Consider the following 14818-nt stretch of genomic DNA (forward strand, 5'->3'; position numbering starts at 1 on the left):
GAGCCACTGATCAATACGATTTAAATCTAATCATACAGCACATTAAAAAAAAAACAGGGCTCCAGACTTATCCCATTTCCCCTGGCAGCACACACTTGTAGTCCGAAAATACACTATTTTGTCACCAGTCTTTTCCCTGATGTCCTGTTATATCACTAATACAAACTCAGCACAGCTTAAGGTCCTCACGTGCTTCAACTTTAACTTGTGCTTGTCCATAGACACTACAATTTACTGATGTTCCTTAAATGCCTCACAGGCAGACTATGGTACATGCAGCCTTGCAGCCACAGTGTAGCAGCTCAAAGTGACTAGAAATGAGTCTGAAAATAGTGAAATTAAGCATTTTACTGTCAGACTTGCCCAAGATGAAACCAGGGGATTAGATTACCCGGTGACTTAAAGTAGTACGATACTTTTTCTTCGTCAGGTGACTCAGTTATAATCGTCTTGCTTCATCAGGTGTGTTGGACCTCTCCCTCTCCACCAGCAATTTCCTATTGTTTTTAGGGAGAGACTGATTGGCCATTTAATAAGAAAAAGTAGTACTTTTATCATCAATGTCTCACACAGTAGCTATCTGTGCCACTCAGAGTGACTCTAAATCAGGCTAATGATCAAATACGCTCATACAAATGTGACCATATAAATCTTAACTAACACATGGTTAAAGAATGGTTGTAAGCTGGAGCCCTAAATAATTTAAATAAACGTAGCCCTACAGATAAACCCCAGAAGTGTTTAGAGAAGAAATTTGCTAAATAGTGGAACAACCAGTATTTGGTAAAGAGACCTGAAATTGTTTGTCTGAATTGCATTTTGGCTGTGACATTTTGAGATAAGTGGTGAATGTAAACAGTTGCACTGGTTGGAATGAACTCAGATCAAACTGCTGAAATTAAAACAAATAGACACAAACATGCTTGTAGTTCATCGATGAACTTCATCAAGTTAATGAGAACCTCGAACACATATCAGAAATAGAACTAATAGATGTTGATGCTCACATGCGCTAAATTAATAAAGACCACTTGTTGCAGGTAAACGCATACTAACCTGGACTGTGTTTCTTTGTCTTCAGGCAGTAGCTGCTTTTGCTGTGTCAGCGGTTGCATCTCAGTGGGACCGAACTGGAAAACCCTTTAACCCTCTGCTGGGGGAGACCTACGAACTCACCAGGTACTAACGCACAAATACGTGTCATTTAGTTTAAACTCATTCTGTCTTAACAGTTAATTCATTCTTTTTGTTTGCTCCTGCTGTCTACAGAGAGGATCAGGGTTTCCGGCTGGTGTCGGAACAGGTTTCCCATCATCCTCCAATCAGTGCCTTCCACGCTGAGAGCCTGATCGGGGACTTTGTCTTCCACGGCTCCATCTACCCCAAACTCAGGTTCTGGGGCAAAAGTGTTGAGGCAGAGCCGAAAGGGACCATCACACTAGAGCTTCTCAAGTAAGCCACTAAAAATATAATTGTATAGTCCCAATTTTTCTGGATTACATATTATTTCCTCATCACATTATTTTTCTTCTACCTTCCCTCCTAACCCTGACTTTTTCCTTTCTGTTCTTTTCTCCAGGCACAGCGAGGTGTACACATGGAGTAACCCTTTCTGCTGTGTGCACAACATCATCCTGGGCAAACTGTGGATAGAGCAGTATGGCACAGTGGAAATCATCAACCACAGGTACATAAATGATGCGTGCATGGGAGATACTGTCACTAACAAACATGGTAAACCAGTACTAACACTGATCATTGATTTATAAGTAATGTTAGAACTATTAATGTATGAGAGACCCCAATAGTACAACAGGGCTACAGCGATCAGTTATTTTTATTATCAGTGAATCTATGACCTACTTAATATTTAATTATGTTGTAGCTCTGAAATGGAAAAAAAATCGAAAATCACTCATTAAACTTTACCAGAGCCTAAAGTAATCCCTGTTAAAAGCTTGTTTTGTCTGTCAATAAAGAGAGTCAATTTATGATGGTGTAATTCTGTTAACAGAAACAATTATCAAAATTCTACAGTTTTGGATTAATGTTGTTTTTGTAACTCAAGTTTCATCCAAGGGTGAGTTCGGTCCTTTATAAAGCTGTTGATTAAATTATTAGTGAATTACAACATCAGAGAATCTTGCATTAAAAACTCAATTGGCACCAATTAGTATCCAGAATTTGTGCTGTGAACCCCTGTCAAGATCAAATGTACCACCGTGACATTAACAAATGTGATGTCTGTTTCTGATAGCTGCTCGTTCTCCTGCCGTGTGCTGCTTTTATTGCCTCAGTATTTACTCTGATACTTTACAACTTGTTTACTTACTTTGTGGCTTGTTAGGCAAACAACCACTTATTTAACATTTGTATTTATCCAGTGAAGCCCTGCAAAGCTCACATTAAGCTCGCATATCCCTTATTTCTGGCACGCTCTGTTGTATTCACGCGGTTGAAGCATCTTAGTTCATTGTTGCACTGATTGAATAAGTGCCTTGCCTGGAAATGCACAGACTAGCAACACAAGGGTTTGAATATAAAACCTTTCTGTGAACTTAGGGAAGCAAACTGATGCATGTAAAATGAAAATCTTGCGGTTTCACTGCAACTGTCTAATCTCACATCTCTCACAGATATATCTGGTATAAAGGTGGTTTTTCTTCCCTCTTGCAGCACTGGAGACAAGTGTGTGTTGACCTTCAAGCCATGTGGGATGTTTGGCAAAGAGCTTCACAAAGTGGAGGGATACATCCAAGACAAGAGGTTAGAAGTTATATTCACATACAGTATGAATTTTCATTTTAAAATAACATTTTAGCTTTTAAAATCAGTCCTACTTCTGTTTTTTCTTTTCGTGCTCAATCTGCTAATACTTCAAACAATTCTCGCATTGTTCTTCTTCCTTCTCCCCACTGTTTCTCTCTTTTTCTCCTCCTTTTTGTCTATTCATTCTTTCTTCCTTTCTTCTCTTTCTTGTTTTCCCTTTTTGTCATTTTTCTTCTCCATATTGCTTCCTCTCCCTCTCTACTTTTTGTCTTGTCCTGCCTTTCTTCTCTCTCATCGCCTCATCTTTCTCCCATTTTTATCCCTCTGCTAATATTTGTTCTGTTTTTATGTCCGTCCAGTAAAAAGAAGCTCTGTGTAATTTACGGGAAGTGGACCGAGTGCATGTGGAGCGTCGACCCTCAGGCTTATGAGGCCCACAAGAAGTCGGAGAAGAAAGGAGATAACAAAAAACAAAAAAATGTAAGAGCCTGAATTTCAGTGTCTGCTGTTTTTCAAGGCAGCTTAACTGTGGCTACACTGAACAGCTGACCTATGTGGACTAATCTGAGTGGATTGTTGCATAATGTTGTTACTGGCTTTTCTGAGCACAGCACATTGTGTCCAACTGCAGTTTTTCAAGAAGTTTAAGTAATATTGGCAAGTTAACATCTCCAGACGTCAGAAAACTTGGTAAAGAATTTACAATAACTAAACAAACCATACTGGCGAATAAATGAAGACAAGCTGATCAAGACTGATGTAGAAGTCTTGTTACAAGGCTGTAATTTTATGTACGCTACCCTACAAAAGTTTGAAGTCGCACAGACAATTTCATGTTTTCCATGAAAACTCACACTTTATTCATGTGCTAACATAATTACACAAGGGTTTTCTCATCACGATTAGCTAACACAGTGTACCGTTAGAACACTAGTGATGGTTGCTGGAAATGTTCCTCTGTACCCCTATGGAGATATTCCACTAAAAATCAGCTGTTTCTAGCTGGAATAGTCATTTAGCACATTAACAATATCTAGACTGTATTTCTGATTAATTTAATGTTATCGTCAATGAAAAAAATGCTTTTCTTTTAAAAATAAGGACATTTCTAAGTGAAGACAAACCTTTTGCATGGTAGTGTATATTGGTAGTTTTAGACTCATTTCTGTGTAAAAGGACTGCACGCTATGTGTTGTAGATAATATATACACAGAAGATGGGTCTATTTTTACGTTTGCAGGGCTGCTCACATGCTTGGTGTAGCCTCTTTCATTGATTTCATTCATTCTGCGTGTTTAGTGCAGCCACATGCAAGTTTTTAATGCACTTAAAAATGCTCTAAAAACAGCATCATAATTCCTATATTTCACTCAGATTCTAAATATTGTTTTACAGTTTGGGCCAACTAGGCTTACACTCGGTAGGTAGGATTTCGTTAAGTCAACCACCAAACCTGTGCTTTCAAATTTATTTCTTTTTCGATAAATTGCCTGGTGTGAAGGTGGGGGAGTGTTAAAGGCTCCTTGCCTCTATGTGTTCACCTGCTTGACATTTTCAAACTTCCAATGCTGCTTTAGTGTCCACTTTCATTGCTCTTAATTTCATTTGTTTGCTCTTGCTCAGAGTCCCCTGTAACATTTTTTTTTTAAAAAAAGTATCAAAACCAATATTGGAAGAAATAGCTTAACATTTCCAAAATCTGAATAAGACCTATAGAATACTGGTTTGGATACATTGGATCTAAATGGTGAAACAAATAGTGAAACAACTGTAAGTTTACTTTTGGCCCACTCTGTATTTGATCTTCTATAGTCACTGTTGAATCATTTTGGGGTTAGGTTCATTTATTATTTTTTTCTCTTTCTGTTTTGATTTTTTGTTGGTGTCCACAGCACTCTGTCTTATCCAGGTAAACCGAGAGATTTGTGTAGATTGGTACTGAAGTTTTTAGGTATTCTGCTTTAGTCTGCTCATTTATTTGTAGTGACGTGCAATAGCTGCAAAATGCATGTAGATAAACTGTGAAGGTAATTGTATGTAAATAAAGTATACATGAGGTCATTTGTGCTGTAAAGTTGCCCCTGAACGAGGCGTTTGTTTTCCAGGAGGAGCCTAACGGAGCCGAGAATGATGACGCCGACGACATGCCTGAAGTCCAGGAGACGGTGTCTGTCGTACCAGGAAGCACTCTGCTGTGGAGGATAGACTCCAGACCGGCACACTCTGCTGCGGTACTAAAACTACACAAGCACACCCACAGCCTTGAACAAACACCACTGTGCAAATCACACAACCCAAACAGAGGCATAAAATCAGAGATTAGTTTGTTTTATATCAGCTCTTGACATTGACACATCTTGACCAGCCTGGGTGGTGTTGCAGGTGTTAGCAGTGGCTTTAAAACTGCTGGTCAGCTGGAGCCTTTCTGTGTTGGTTTTCTCCAGCTTTGGCCATGGATGTGATTTGTGTTTGTCTGTCCAATGTAAGCTTGATTAGGCTCCACAAAGGGTGAAATGGGTGTAGCTAATTTATAAACTGATGGATATCAAGTGCTTTCAGGTACAAAAATGCAGCCTAGCAAACAAAGCAGTCATTAAGCATCCATTGTTCTCGACAGATTTACCTCAGATAATGTTAATACTTGGTTTTAGTCAGTTATAAAGCATTAAGAAGACACTGATTTCCAAACACACACTCAGTGACCTTGTTCTTTCTCTTTCTCCTCCAGATGTACAACTTCACAAACTTTGCAATGTCTCTCAATGAGCTGGAGCCTGGGATGGAGGCCTTCTTGGCCCCCACCGACTGTCGATTCAGGCCTGATATCAGAGCCATGGAGAATGGCAACATGGGTAATTTGATTTAAGCGTTATCAGCATTTAATGAGTCTCTGTTTGCCTGTAAAGTACCTTGTTTGCCAGCAGTGACCTTTAGAATATTGTGTCAGTGATGGGGAAAAAATGCTGTACAGTGATACTACATGTCAGCTGGTGAATGAAACACCTGACAGTGACATTTTCAGTGATTTCTGATTTGATGCCAAGATTGAGCAATAATATGAAAATGCTGCCACCTGCTGGAAGCCTGTATTATTGTCTTGTGTGATCTTGAGTGCAAAATCTTTATTAAAACAATATTAACCTGTAATAAAAAATGTATTTAAGCAGAAATTACTTTTATTTGATCTTTGAACAGTGCAATTTCCAGATCATGTGAATGTTTTTTTTGTTGTTGTTGTTTGTTTTTTTGTGCAGATGAGGCCAGTAAAGAAAAAGAAAGATTGGAGGAGAAGCAGAGAGCAGCCAGAAAGGAGCGAGCCAAGAATGATGAGGAGTGGTCTACTCGGTAACGATCCTGCAGTTACACAATACAAAATATAAGATATGACAAATACCAGTACAAAACTGTAGCGCTCCCCAGCAGTGACTTACTTTCAATTATGCACAAGGATAGTTCTACAATACAATTGCTTACAGTTTTGGCAGCTTTTGCAACGAAACAATCAGCCTGATAAAAATGATAAAACATGAGGTGAAACACCTGTTATATCTCCACGTCTTTGTAATTTCGTTTTGTTTGGTCAAATCGATCGTTGAACAAATGGGACTTCTTTAAATGAAAGGTTTTTTTGGTAACATATCAACGTTGCCATCAGCACTCTATAGCAACGCTCACATGATGCTTTTCACAGTTGTGGAAACGGATAATGAAGGGGTAAAATGAAAATTGATATAAATGATAAAGCTTCGATTTATAGCCGTTTGTTGGATGTGTAGGTATAAGCAAGGAAACAAATCTACATAGAGAATTCTTATATTTATTTCTAAATGCACTTATTTGCCTTCTTTTGCAGAGAACCTCTAAAACTCACTAATTAACTCATTATATCTGGCCTGTTTACGGTGTAAAAAGAAAGTTTTTTTTAGTTTTTTTTGTGGGTTTTGTCCAAATGCATAGATGTAATGGTGGCATTAATCTCCTTATCTAAGTTTCTGCTACACTTCCAATCAGCACATTTCTCATTAAGTCCTTGAACAGTTACACAGAAAAATAATGAAAACAAGAACAAAGTCATAAACAGAAGTGAATTATACTTGTAGATCAGAGGCGAGCTGCAGGATTAATTAAAGTAGATGCTGGCAAGTAGAGGACAAAAATGGTTTTGAAGTCATAGAAAGTTTTGTGTTAGATGGTATTGCAGGGCTTTCTTTAAGACTGCTGCCCTGACAATGAAAAGAGGCAGTGAAAGCCTCCAAGAATACTTCTTTTTCTGTGCCATTATTGAAATCTTGGAAATTTTAATGAATAATATTAACACCAACATTTCCTGTGTCTACCAACTTGCTGGATACTGTAACATAAGACAATTAATAAAAATGGATATCAGCCAGGATTCACGATATAGTTTAACCCTCTGAACTGCAAGTGGTTTCTGGGAAGATTTTTGCTCCTTTCACATTTTCCTCTCTGTGGGCTGATTTTGCCACTGCAATATGAAGTCCTGCACCTCTATGGAAAAAAAACCACCATGACTATAAGTAGAGAACTTCAGACATGTCATCTCTGCAGCATAACAATTGTAAATCATGAAAAAGAAAAAAGGGAAGCTTCCATACAGCCTTCAGTTCAGTCAAAAAATCCCAAAATGTTTTGTCACATGACTGTTGGTTGCAGCTTAGCTACTTGTGGCTTCATGGATGTGTTGAGGAGCGCAGGAGTTTTCTGTTTTTTAAGGGATCTGATGAGAGCTAACTATTAGGTTTTGGTGATTTTTTTTTTTTAAAATGAGATATGTAGAATAAAAGGATTTTGATGAAATGTCATGATTTTAAGCTGAGATTTGAAGTTTTCTGATGGAACGGCAAATCACAAATGGTCATAGCAAGGACGGTTGTATAACTGTTTATTTCCCTTCTGCTTTGTTGCTTTTGCAAATTGTGACTGTTGTGTGTTGTTGCTGGTGTAGTAAATGGTAGTATGACTCCAAACTCGTTGGTGGGTTTCAGGGTTTGCCTTTTAAATTGTACAAATCACAACCAATAACAGGCTGGTGGTGGTGGTGGGGGGAAGCAATTATTAACAAAATTTAAAGAGAATAAATAACAAAAAAAACTAGAGTCATGGCAAATCCCTGCTGACATTTATTCTGTTTGTCTGTCAGGTGGTTTCAGATGGGCACTAACCCCTACACGGGCTCACAGGAGTGGATCTACAGCGGTGGCTACTTCAATAGGAACTACCAAGACCTGCCTGATATCTACTGATAGCCTGCTAGCCTTCATCCTCCTCCTCCTGAATAAAAATAAGAATCCACATACCCATGTTTACTCCCATCCCCATCTCACTGCCTTCACCCAGCGCAGATCGGAAAGACTTAAAAAGGAGCCAAATGCCCGTCACTTGGTGCCTACTGAGTCTACAGTAGAAGTGTTTCTCGTGTTTCACTTGGAAATGACAAACCATCTCCATGTCAGACTCAACATGTTGTGAAGTTTCTTCACCTGTTGACCAGCAAACGTCTCCCATCTCTCTGCCCCGACATCGTTTAGAGCACAATAACCATTTTATCCCCGACCAATCCCAGCGGCAGAGAGTTGGTAACTTTTAACAGCTGCGGTCTGAATGTGTAACATCTTTCCAGTCAAACTCTTTTCTCTGAGGAACTGCTGGTTAAGCCTGTGGAAGGGCACCATTTAAAAATGTATGAGTAAAAGCAGCATTCACTAAGCTATAATAATCACAGTGATGGATTTATGGACTTGGAGAGACACCCAGTCAGCGGGGAAATCAGGGACGTGAATGCTCCTTTGACTGAAGATGGATCATGAGGATGCTTTTATTTTGTATGTTTGGAAACTTTTAAAGTCTTAAATACTCAAAAATAAATATAGGTAACATATAAAAGAACAAAATGGGCTTACTGTTGGTTAAATTGGTCAAGACAAATCAATTTGAAGCATGAACTCAGTACTGTCCATGCGTCATATCCCTTTAAAACATTTAGTATTCGCTCTTGCTCTCCTGTTAGCCTTCTAGTCGAGGTTTATTTCTCAAAATGAATCAAGAAAACTAAAAAAAACCTGATGATTCCTTGACAGTGGAGCCAAATTTGATGCTTGAGTAGGATCAGACCTATGAAACTACTTGCAAACTAGCATGTTCTTCCTTCTTGAAAACACATGAATGACCACAGGAAACACCTGAGCCCCACAAAAGGTCACTCTGCTGTCTTTACACTCCACCTTGAGCTCCAGTTTGTGTGCAAGAACAGTTTTCGGTTTAACACACCAGGAGCAAATGTACGATGAACAATCCCTACTGCGTGCTTCTAATGTGAATTAGTTTTTGTGTGGGCTTCTAGAAGAAAAAAAATGGAGATGTCAGAGTTCTGAGAATTTGAAAACATTTCAGCTGAATGTTTGTTAGGCATGGATCACTGGCTACTAAGTCTTAGCTGAGGTTTACTGAATCCTTAAATAGGCTTCAGACGAGTGCAGAAAATCAGATTTTTTTCCACTTTCTAGTTTATTGTCTTGACAAGGAAGCAAAGTCTCTTCGTGTCCAGTGCCGATTTTAATGCACATCTGTTGTTACACCTCCACAGGCCATCAGATTTAAGTAGGAGTCACCTGTACGTACTTGCAACACGACCCGAAAAACCAGAAATACGTGAAGCCTGATGTTCTGCTCCTACTTGTGCATGTAAATCTGATCCGGTATGACTAAATTCACTCCTGAAGAGTTCTTTATCAGTCATTTTATAACAGATATTTATCCCCACCGCCATCAGTGGTAGAGTGAATAGCAGTAAATTAAAAATCATGGAATATATGAAGTACCAGTAACCATACATGCATACATTCATTTTGTCAATCAGTGTATGAATATGTACAAACACTTAAAGCCATATTACTTACAGGAGAGCGTATGAGAATGAGAAAATATGAAAGTTTGACATTATTATTAATCTCACTATCATTAGCGCATGATTAAACATTTTTTCATGTCAGTGTAATATAATGTCACAATAGATATTCTACTCTTTGATTGGATAGATGGATGATGGTTTTGTCTAAAAATGTCACTGAAACAAAAAAAAAAAACGAGAGAGAAGCAGACCTCAGAGGAAAGTAAAACAGGCCTGTTGTCTCATCCATGTGTTTAGCCATTGCTTTCAGTCATCTTCCAACACAGTGTACTAAATATAGGAGAAAAAAAAACACCTTCCTAGTGAATGCTGGCACAAGAACAGATGAAAATGACTGTTAAAAGTTCTGCAGCTGGATGCACAAGAGTATTTTTAAACTTTATGTACAGAAACCGGTAATTTGATGAGACAAACGGTGCGTTTTTTTTTCTTCACGTATAAATCTACGCCCAAATGAGCTACAACATTAGGACTCCACTCATCAAATATTCATTTATTTACATTCCAACTGAGCAGGACTCAAATCGTCATTCAGTTTTGGGGATAAAGGCGGTAGAGGAAAAAGATTTTACTTTCAGTTTATGGGATGTTTGTGCTGATGAACGCTGAATTTACATGTAAAAAAATAAAGATCCACTACTTAAAGAACAAAAAGCAAACCAGAATTACTAATCTTCTCATCCATTGCTTTGCGAGTGTCTAAGCAGATACAGCTGAAGGTTTGAATGTGGCTGGTTTAAATTAATGGCTACATGTAGATTAAAAAGGTTACAACTCTGCAGACTATCTTCACTCCATAGTACACACATTTCATACCTTCAGACCTGCTTGTGCGTGTGAAAACTGGACTTTCTGACAGCAAACCTTTATTGAAAATGTTCCTCTGGGGTAAATAAAACCATGGATAAACAGTGTAACATCTGCTGAGGTTGAATCCGATTTTCTGAAATTTTCCACAATGCTCACAATTTTACCACAATTCCTTTGTTGCCGTATAAAATCACGTTTTCACCAGTGCATTTAGGAGTTTCTAAAACCCAACTCTATGCAATGTCTGCACCTCAAAATGAAGAGCACTTGATCTGATCTGTTATTGTACAGTAGCTTTATGTTCCTCTCACCCCCGCAGCACAAACACCTTCAACTCCTCAGCTTCACTAGTCGGATGTATCTCGAAATATTTGCCTTCTTAGTTTATTTTTAATATATTCCAGATGATTGAACTTGTTAAACTACTTGGCACTACAACTAGCCATGCTGTCACATCTTCACCTAACTTACTTTTCTATTATGTCCGTTTTAAAAATTGTATTTCCGTGTCATGCTTAGTGCCTGGATTTGTCAGCTTTTCATTCCTTTTTTTAATTCATGTGTAGTATTTATGATGTTTCAGGTTTTATGAATGATTTCTGTGCTCATTTTTCTTGTTTCTTGCTAAAATGTCTCTTAATTTCTTTATTTTACCTAAACACAATTCCCAGCAGTTTAGAAGAGTAGAGTGTCTAATCAGGCCTTGAAGCAAACATCATTCAGCAGTTTGAACACTTGTACGTTTGACTGTGGTTGTTAATCTGTTTTACTAGCCAGTACAGTATGTAGGGTGGCAGACTGGGTGTTGAGTTTGCTTATTATAAATATGTTTGGCTGCACAAATAAAACTCAATCTATTTAATTTCATCCCAAAAAGAAAATCCCTATTTTGATTGGGTGTGATTAAAAAGCTGTTCTAGAAACACTACTCACGGTGAAATCAAACACTTGTCAAATGCTACAGCTGTACATTTCTGTCATTTTTTTACCGTAAAGCCATTTTAACTATAGGTAAAATGGTTAATGCGGCTTGTAAACGTAGAAAGCGGTCACTTTCATCAGTGCAGATTCAGGCTCTACCAGCTACATGACTAACTTTAACTAGTTTCTGCTTTCATGTTGCTTCGAGTGTCGACTCTTTCTGTTAAAAACGTCTTCTGTTGAATTTTTATTTCTCTTGGACTTTCACGTGGTTGACGATGTTATGTATGCGTACAAGTGTTGCACAGAGGTAATCACAAGCAAAATGGCATATTATTTTGTGCAATTGATTTATTTTTATAGTATTTAAACAGTTTTTTGGTGAGTACGTTGTACCAGATGTCTTATTTTGAGGTGGGGGACTATAAGGGGGTCGTATCCATATTGCAGACAGCTTGTTAGATTAATGAATGGGGGAAATGTCTACTAATAAAATCCTAATTTCAGTTTTCGGCCATGTGTCCATCTTTTTGAAATACTAAGGATTGACTCTGTACCTGCACTGTTCTGGGAGACACGGATTCAAGCTGATCTAAAACATAGTAGATTAATATCTGAAAAAGTAATGCTTTGAAGATTTCACTGAATGTAATTCAACATTTTGCAGTAACAAGAGGACATCAGGAGGTGCTTACCTCCTAATGTCCTCCTATTATGCACAGCTGATTTGACAAATTGAACTTCACGAAACACCTGCAGCATCACACAGTGGCAGAAACGATAAGTGGCTCTTTAAATTGAGAGTGATGTGCACATTTAGCAACTTCATTAAGATCTAACGATAAATAATACTGTGTTCCTCTACACATCCTGCTGTAGCACACAGGTTGCTAGTTTACACGGTGGAATTATTTGTATTAAAGCGTCTCTAGATAAATCCTGACCTCCATTAGAGCTGTCAGGATGGTTTTATTAGCGTAAGCTGCCACTGCACACAAAATCCTACTTCACTGTTTTGTGTTATGGAACTGACTACAAAAAGAATGATTTAGCAAGTAAATCTGCCCCACCTGTGTACATATACATTTGAATGTTCTTCACATTTATGAGCAGAGTTGCAATTTAGCAAAAGGGGGTTACAAACAATTCTGCAGCATTAATCATTATAGCTTATTCATTATATTTCCTACAAATTACTTCACAACTGAAAGATATTTCTGAGAGACGTTTTGGCATCAAATTTTGTCTAGAGACTTCCAACGTCAACACAAGTTTAATTTGCTTGACATGCATTTGCACTTAGTGATACAAGGATGAACTGACTTTATCCAATCAGAAATAAATTCCCACCTTCTTCAGAGTTTTGGAATGTTTTTATTCATTTATTTATTCATTTATTGTATTCAACCTTTTACACACGTGGACAAAATTGTTGGTACCCCTCAGTTAAAGAAGGAAAAACCCACAATTCTCACTGAAATCACTTGAAACTCACAAAAGTAACAATAAATAAAAATTTATTGAAAATTAAATAATCAAAATCAGCCATCACTTTTGAATTGTTGATTAACATAATTATTTAAAAAAACAAACTAATGAAATAGGGCTGGACAAAAATGATGGTACCCATAACTTAATATTTTGTTGCACAACCTTTTGAGGCAATTACTGCAATTAAACGATTTCTGTATTTGTCAATGAGCGTTCTGCAGCTGTCAACAGGTATTTTGGCCCACTCCTCATGAGCAAACAGCTCCAGTTGTCTCAGGTTTGATGGGTGTCTTCTCCAAATGGCATGTTTCAGCTCCTTCCACATATGTTCAATGGGATTCAGATCTGGGCTCATAGAAGGCCACTTTAGAATAGTCCAACGCTTTTCTCTCAGCCATTCTTGGGTGTTTTTGGCTGTGTGTTTTGGATCGTTGTCCTGTTGGAAGACCCATGACCTGCGACTGAGACCAAGCTTTCTGACACTAGGCAGCACATTTCTCTCCAGAATGCCTTGATAGTCTTCAGATTTCATCGTACCTTGCACACTTTCAAGACACCCTGTGCCAGATGCAGCAAAGCAGCCCCAAAACATTACTGAGCCTCCTCCATGTTTCACCGTAGGGACAGTGTTCTTTTCTTCGTATGCTTGGTTTTTGAGTCTATGAACATAGAGTTGATGTGCCTTACCAAAAAGCTCCAGTTTGGTCTCATCTGTCCAAAGGACATTCTCCCAGAAGCTTTGTGGCTTGTCAACATGCATTTTTGCAAATTCCAGTCTGGCTTTTTTATGAGTTTTTTTCAGCAGTGGTGTCCTCCTTGGTCATCTCCCATGAAGTCCACTTTGGCTCAAACAACGACGAATGGTGCGATCTGACACTGATGTACCTTGGCCTTGGAGTTCACCTTTAATTTCTTTGGAGGTTGCTCTGGGCTCTTTGGATACAATTCGAACGATCCGTCTCTTCAATTTGTCATCAATTTTCCTCTTGCGGCCACGTCCAGGGAGGTTGGCTACTGTCCCGTGGGTCTTGAACTTCTGAATAATATGAGCCACTGTTGTCACAGGAACTTCAAGCTGTTTAGAGATGGTCTTATAGCCTTTACCTTTAAGATGTTTGTCTATAATTTTTTTTCGGATGTCCTGGGACAATTCTCTCCTTCGCTTTCTGTTGTCCATGTTCAGTGTGGTACACACCTTTTCACCAAACAGCAGGGTGACTACTTGTCTCCCTTTAAATAGGCAGACTGACTGATTATGAGTTTGGAAACACCTGTGATGTCAATTAAATGACACACCTGAGTTAATCATGTCACTCTGGTCAAATAGTTTTCAATCTTTTATAGAGGTACCATCATTTTTGTCCAGGCCTGTTTCATTAGTTTGTTTTTTTAAATAATTATGTTAATCAACAATTCAAAAGTAATGGCTGTTTTTGATTATTTAATTTTCAATAAATTTTTATTTATTGTTACTTTTGTGAGTTTCAAGTGATTTCCGTGAGAATTGTGGGTTTTTCCTTCTTTAACTGAGGGGTACCAACAATTTTGTCCACGTGTGTACATATTAGAATTATAGTATGTGGATATTTTTAATAATAGTATATTTTAGTGGGAATATTTTTAATCCTCCCACTAAGGGCTTCTTGTCAAAATTAAACAGACTGAATGGAGCAAAATTCAGAGAGACATTTACTCTTACTTTATCTCCCACTGAACCCACTTCACTACTGAAGAAAAGATTCTAAGCTAGATTCTCTCTAAATGACTAACTGATCAGAATTGTAATTTGACTTTGAATATGTACTGTTAGATAATGAGCTTATGATGATACATTTTGTAAATGCATCATATATTTATGTCAGACAAATCTATGAACCTTTCAGTGGTCTGAATAACTGC

General features: G+C 38.0%; 1 protein-coding gene across 1 annotated transcript in view; it reads left to right on the top strand.

Annotated features, from left to right (window-relative positions):
• Positions 1–11934, top strand: part of LOC110960428 (oxysterol-binding protein-related protein 2-like) — a 35521-nt gene extending 23587 nt beyond the window's left edge. The window contains exons 6-14 of the mRNA XM_022207666.2: positions 1082–1179; positions 1270–1452; positions 1580–1687; positions 2677–2766; positions 3129–3249; positions 4875–5000; positions 5498–5621; positions 6024–6114; positions 7931–11934. Coding sequence (XP_022063358.2) covers positions 1082–1179; positions 1270–1452; positions 1580–1687; positions 2677–2766; positions 3129–3249; positions 4875–5000; positions 5498–5621; positions 6024–6114; positions 7931–8033 — 1044 coding nt within the window. The 3' untranslated portion in view covers positions 8034–11934. The remainder of the gene's footprint in view (positions 1–1081; positions 1180–1269; positions 1453–1579; positions 1688–2676; positions 2767–3128; positions 3250–4874; positions 5001–5497; positions 5622–6023; positions 6115–7930) is intronic.
• Positions 11935–14818: the final 2884 nt, after the last annotated feature.

Source organism: Acanthochromis polyacanthus, chromosome 6 (assembly GCF_021347895.1).
Source record: "Acanthochromis polyacanthus isolate Apoly-LR-REF ecotype Palm Island chromosome 6, KAUST_Apoly_ChrSc, whole genome shotgun sequence".
NCBI classification, from domain to species: Eukaryota; Metazoa; Chordata; class Actinopteri; family Pomacentridae; genus Acanthochromis; species Acanthochromis polyacanthus.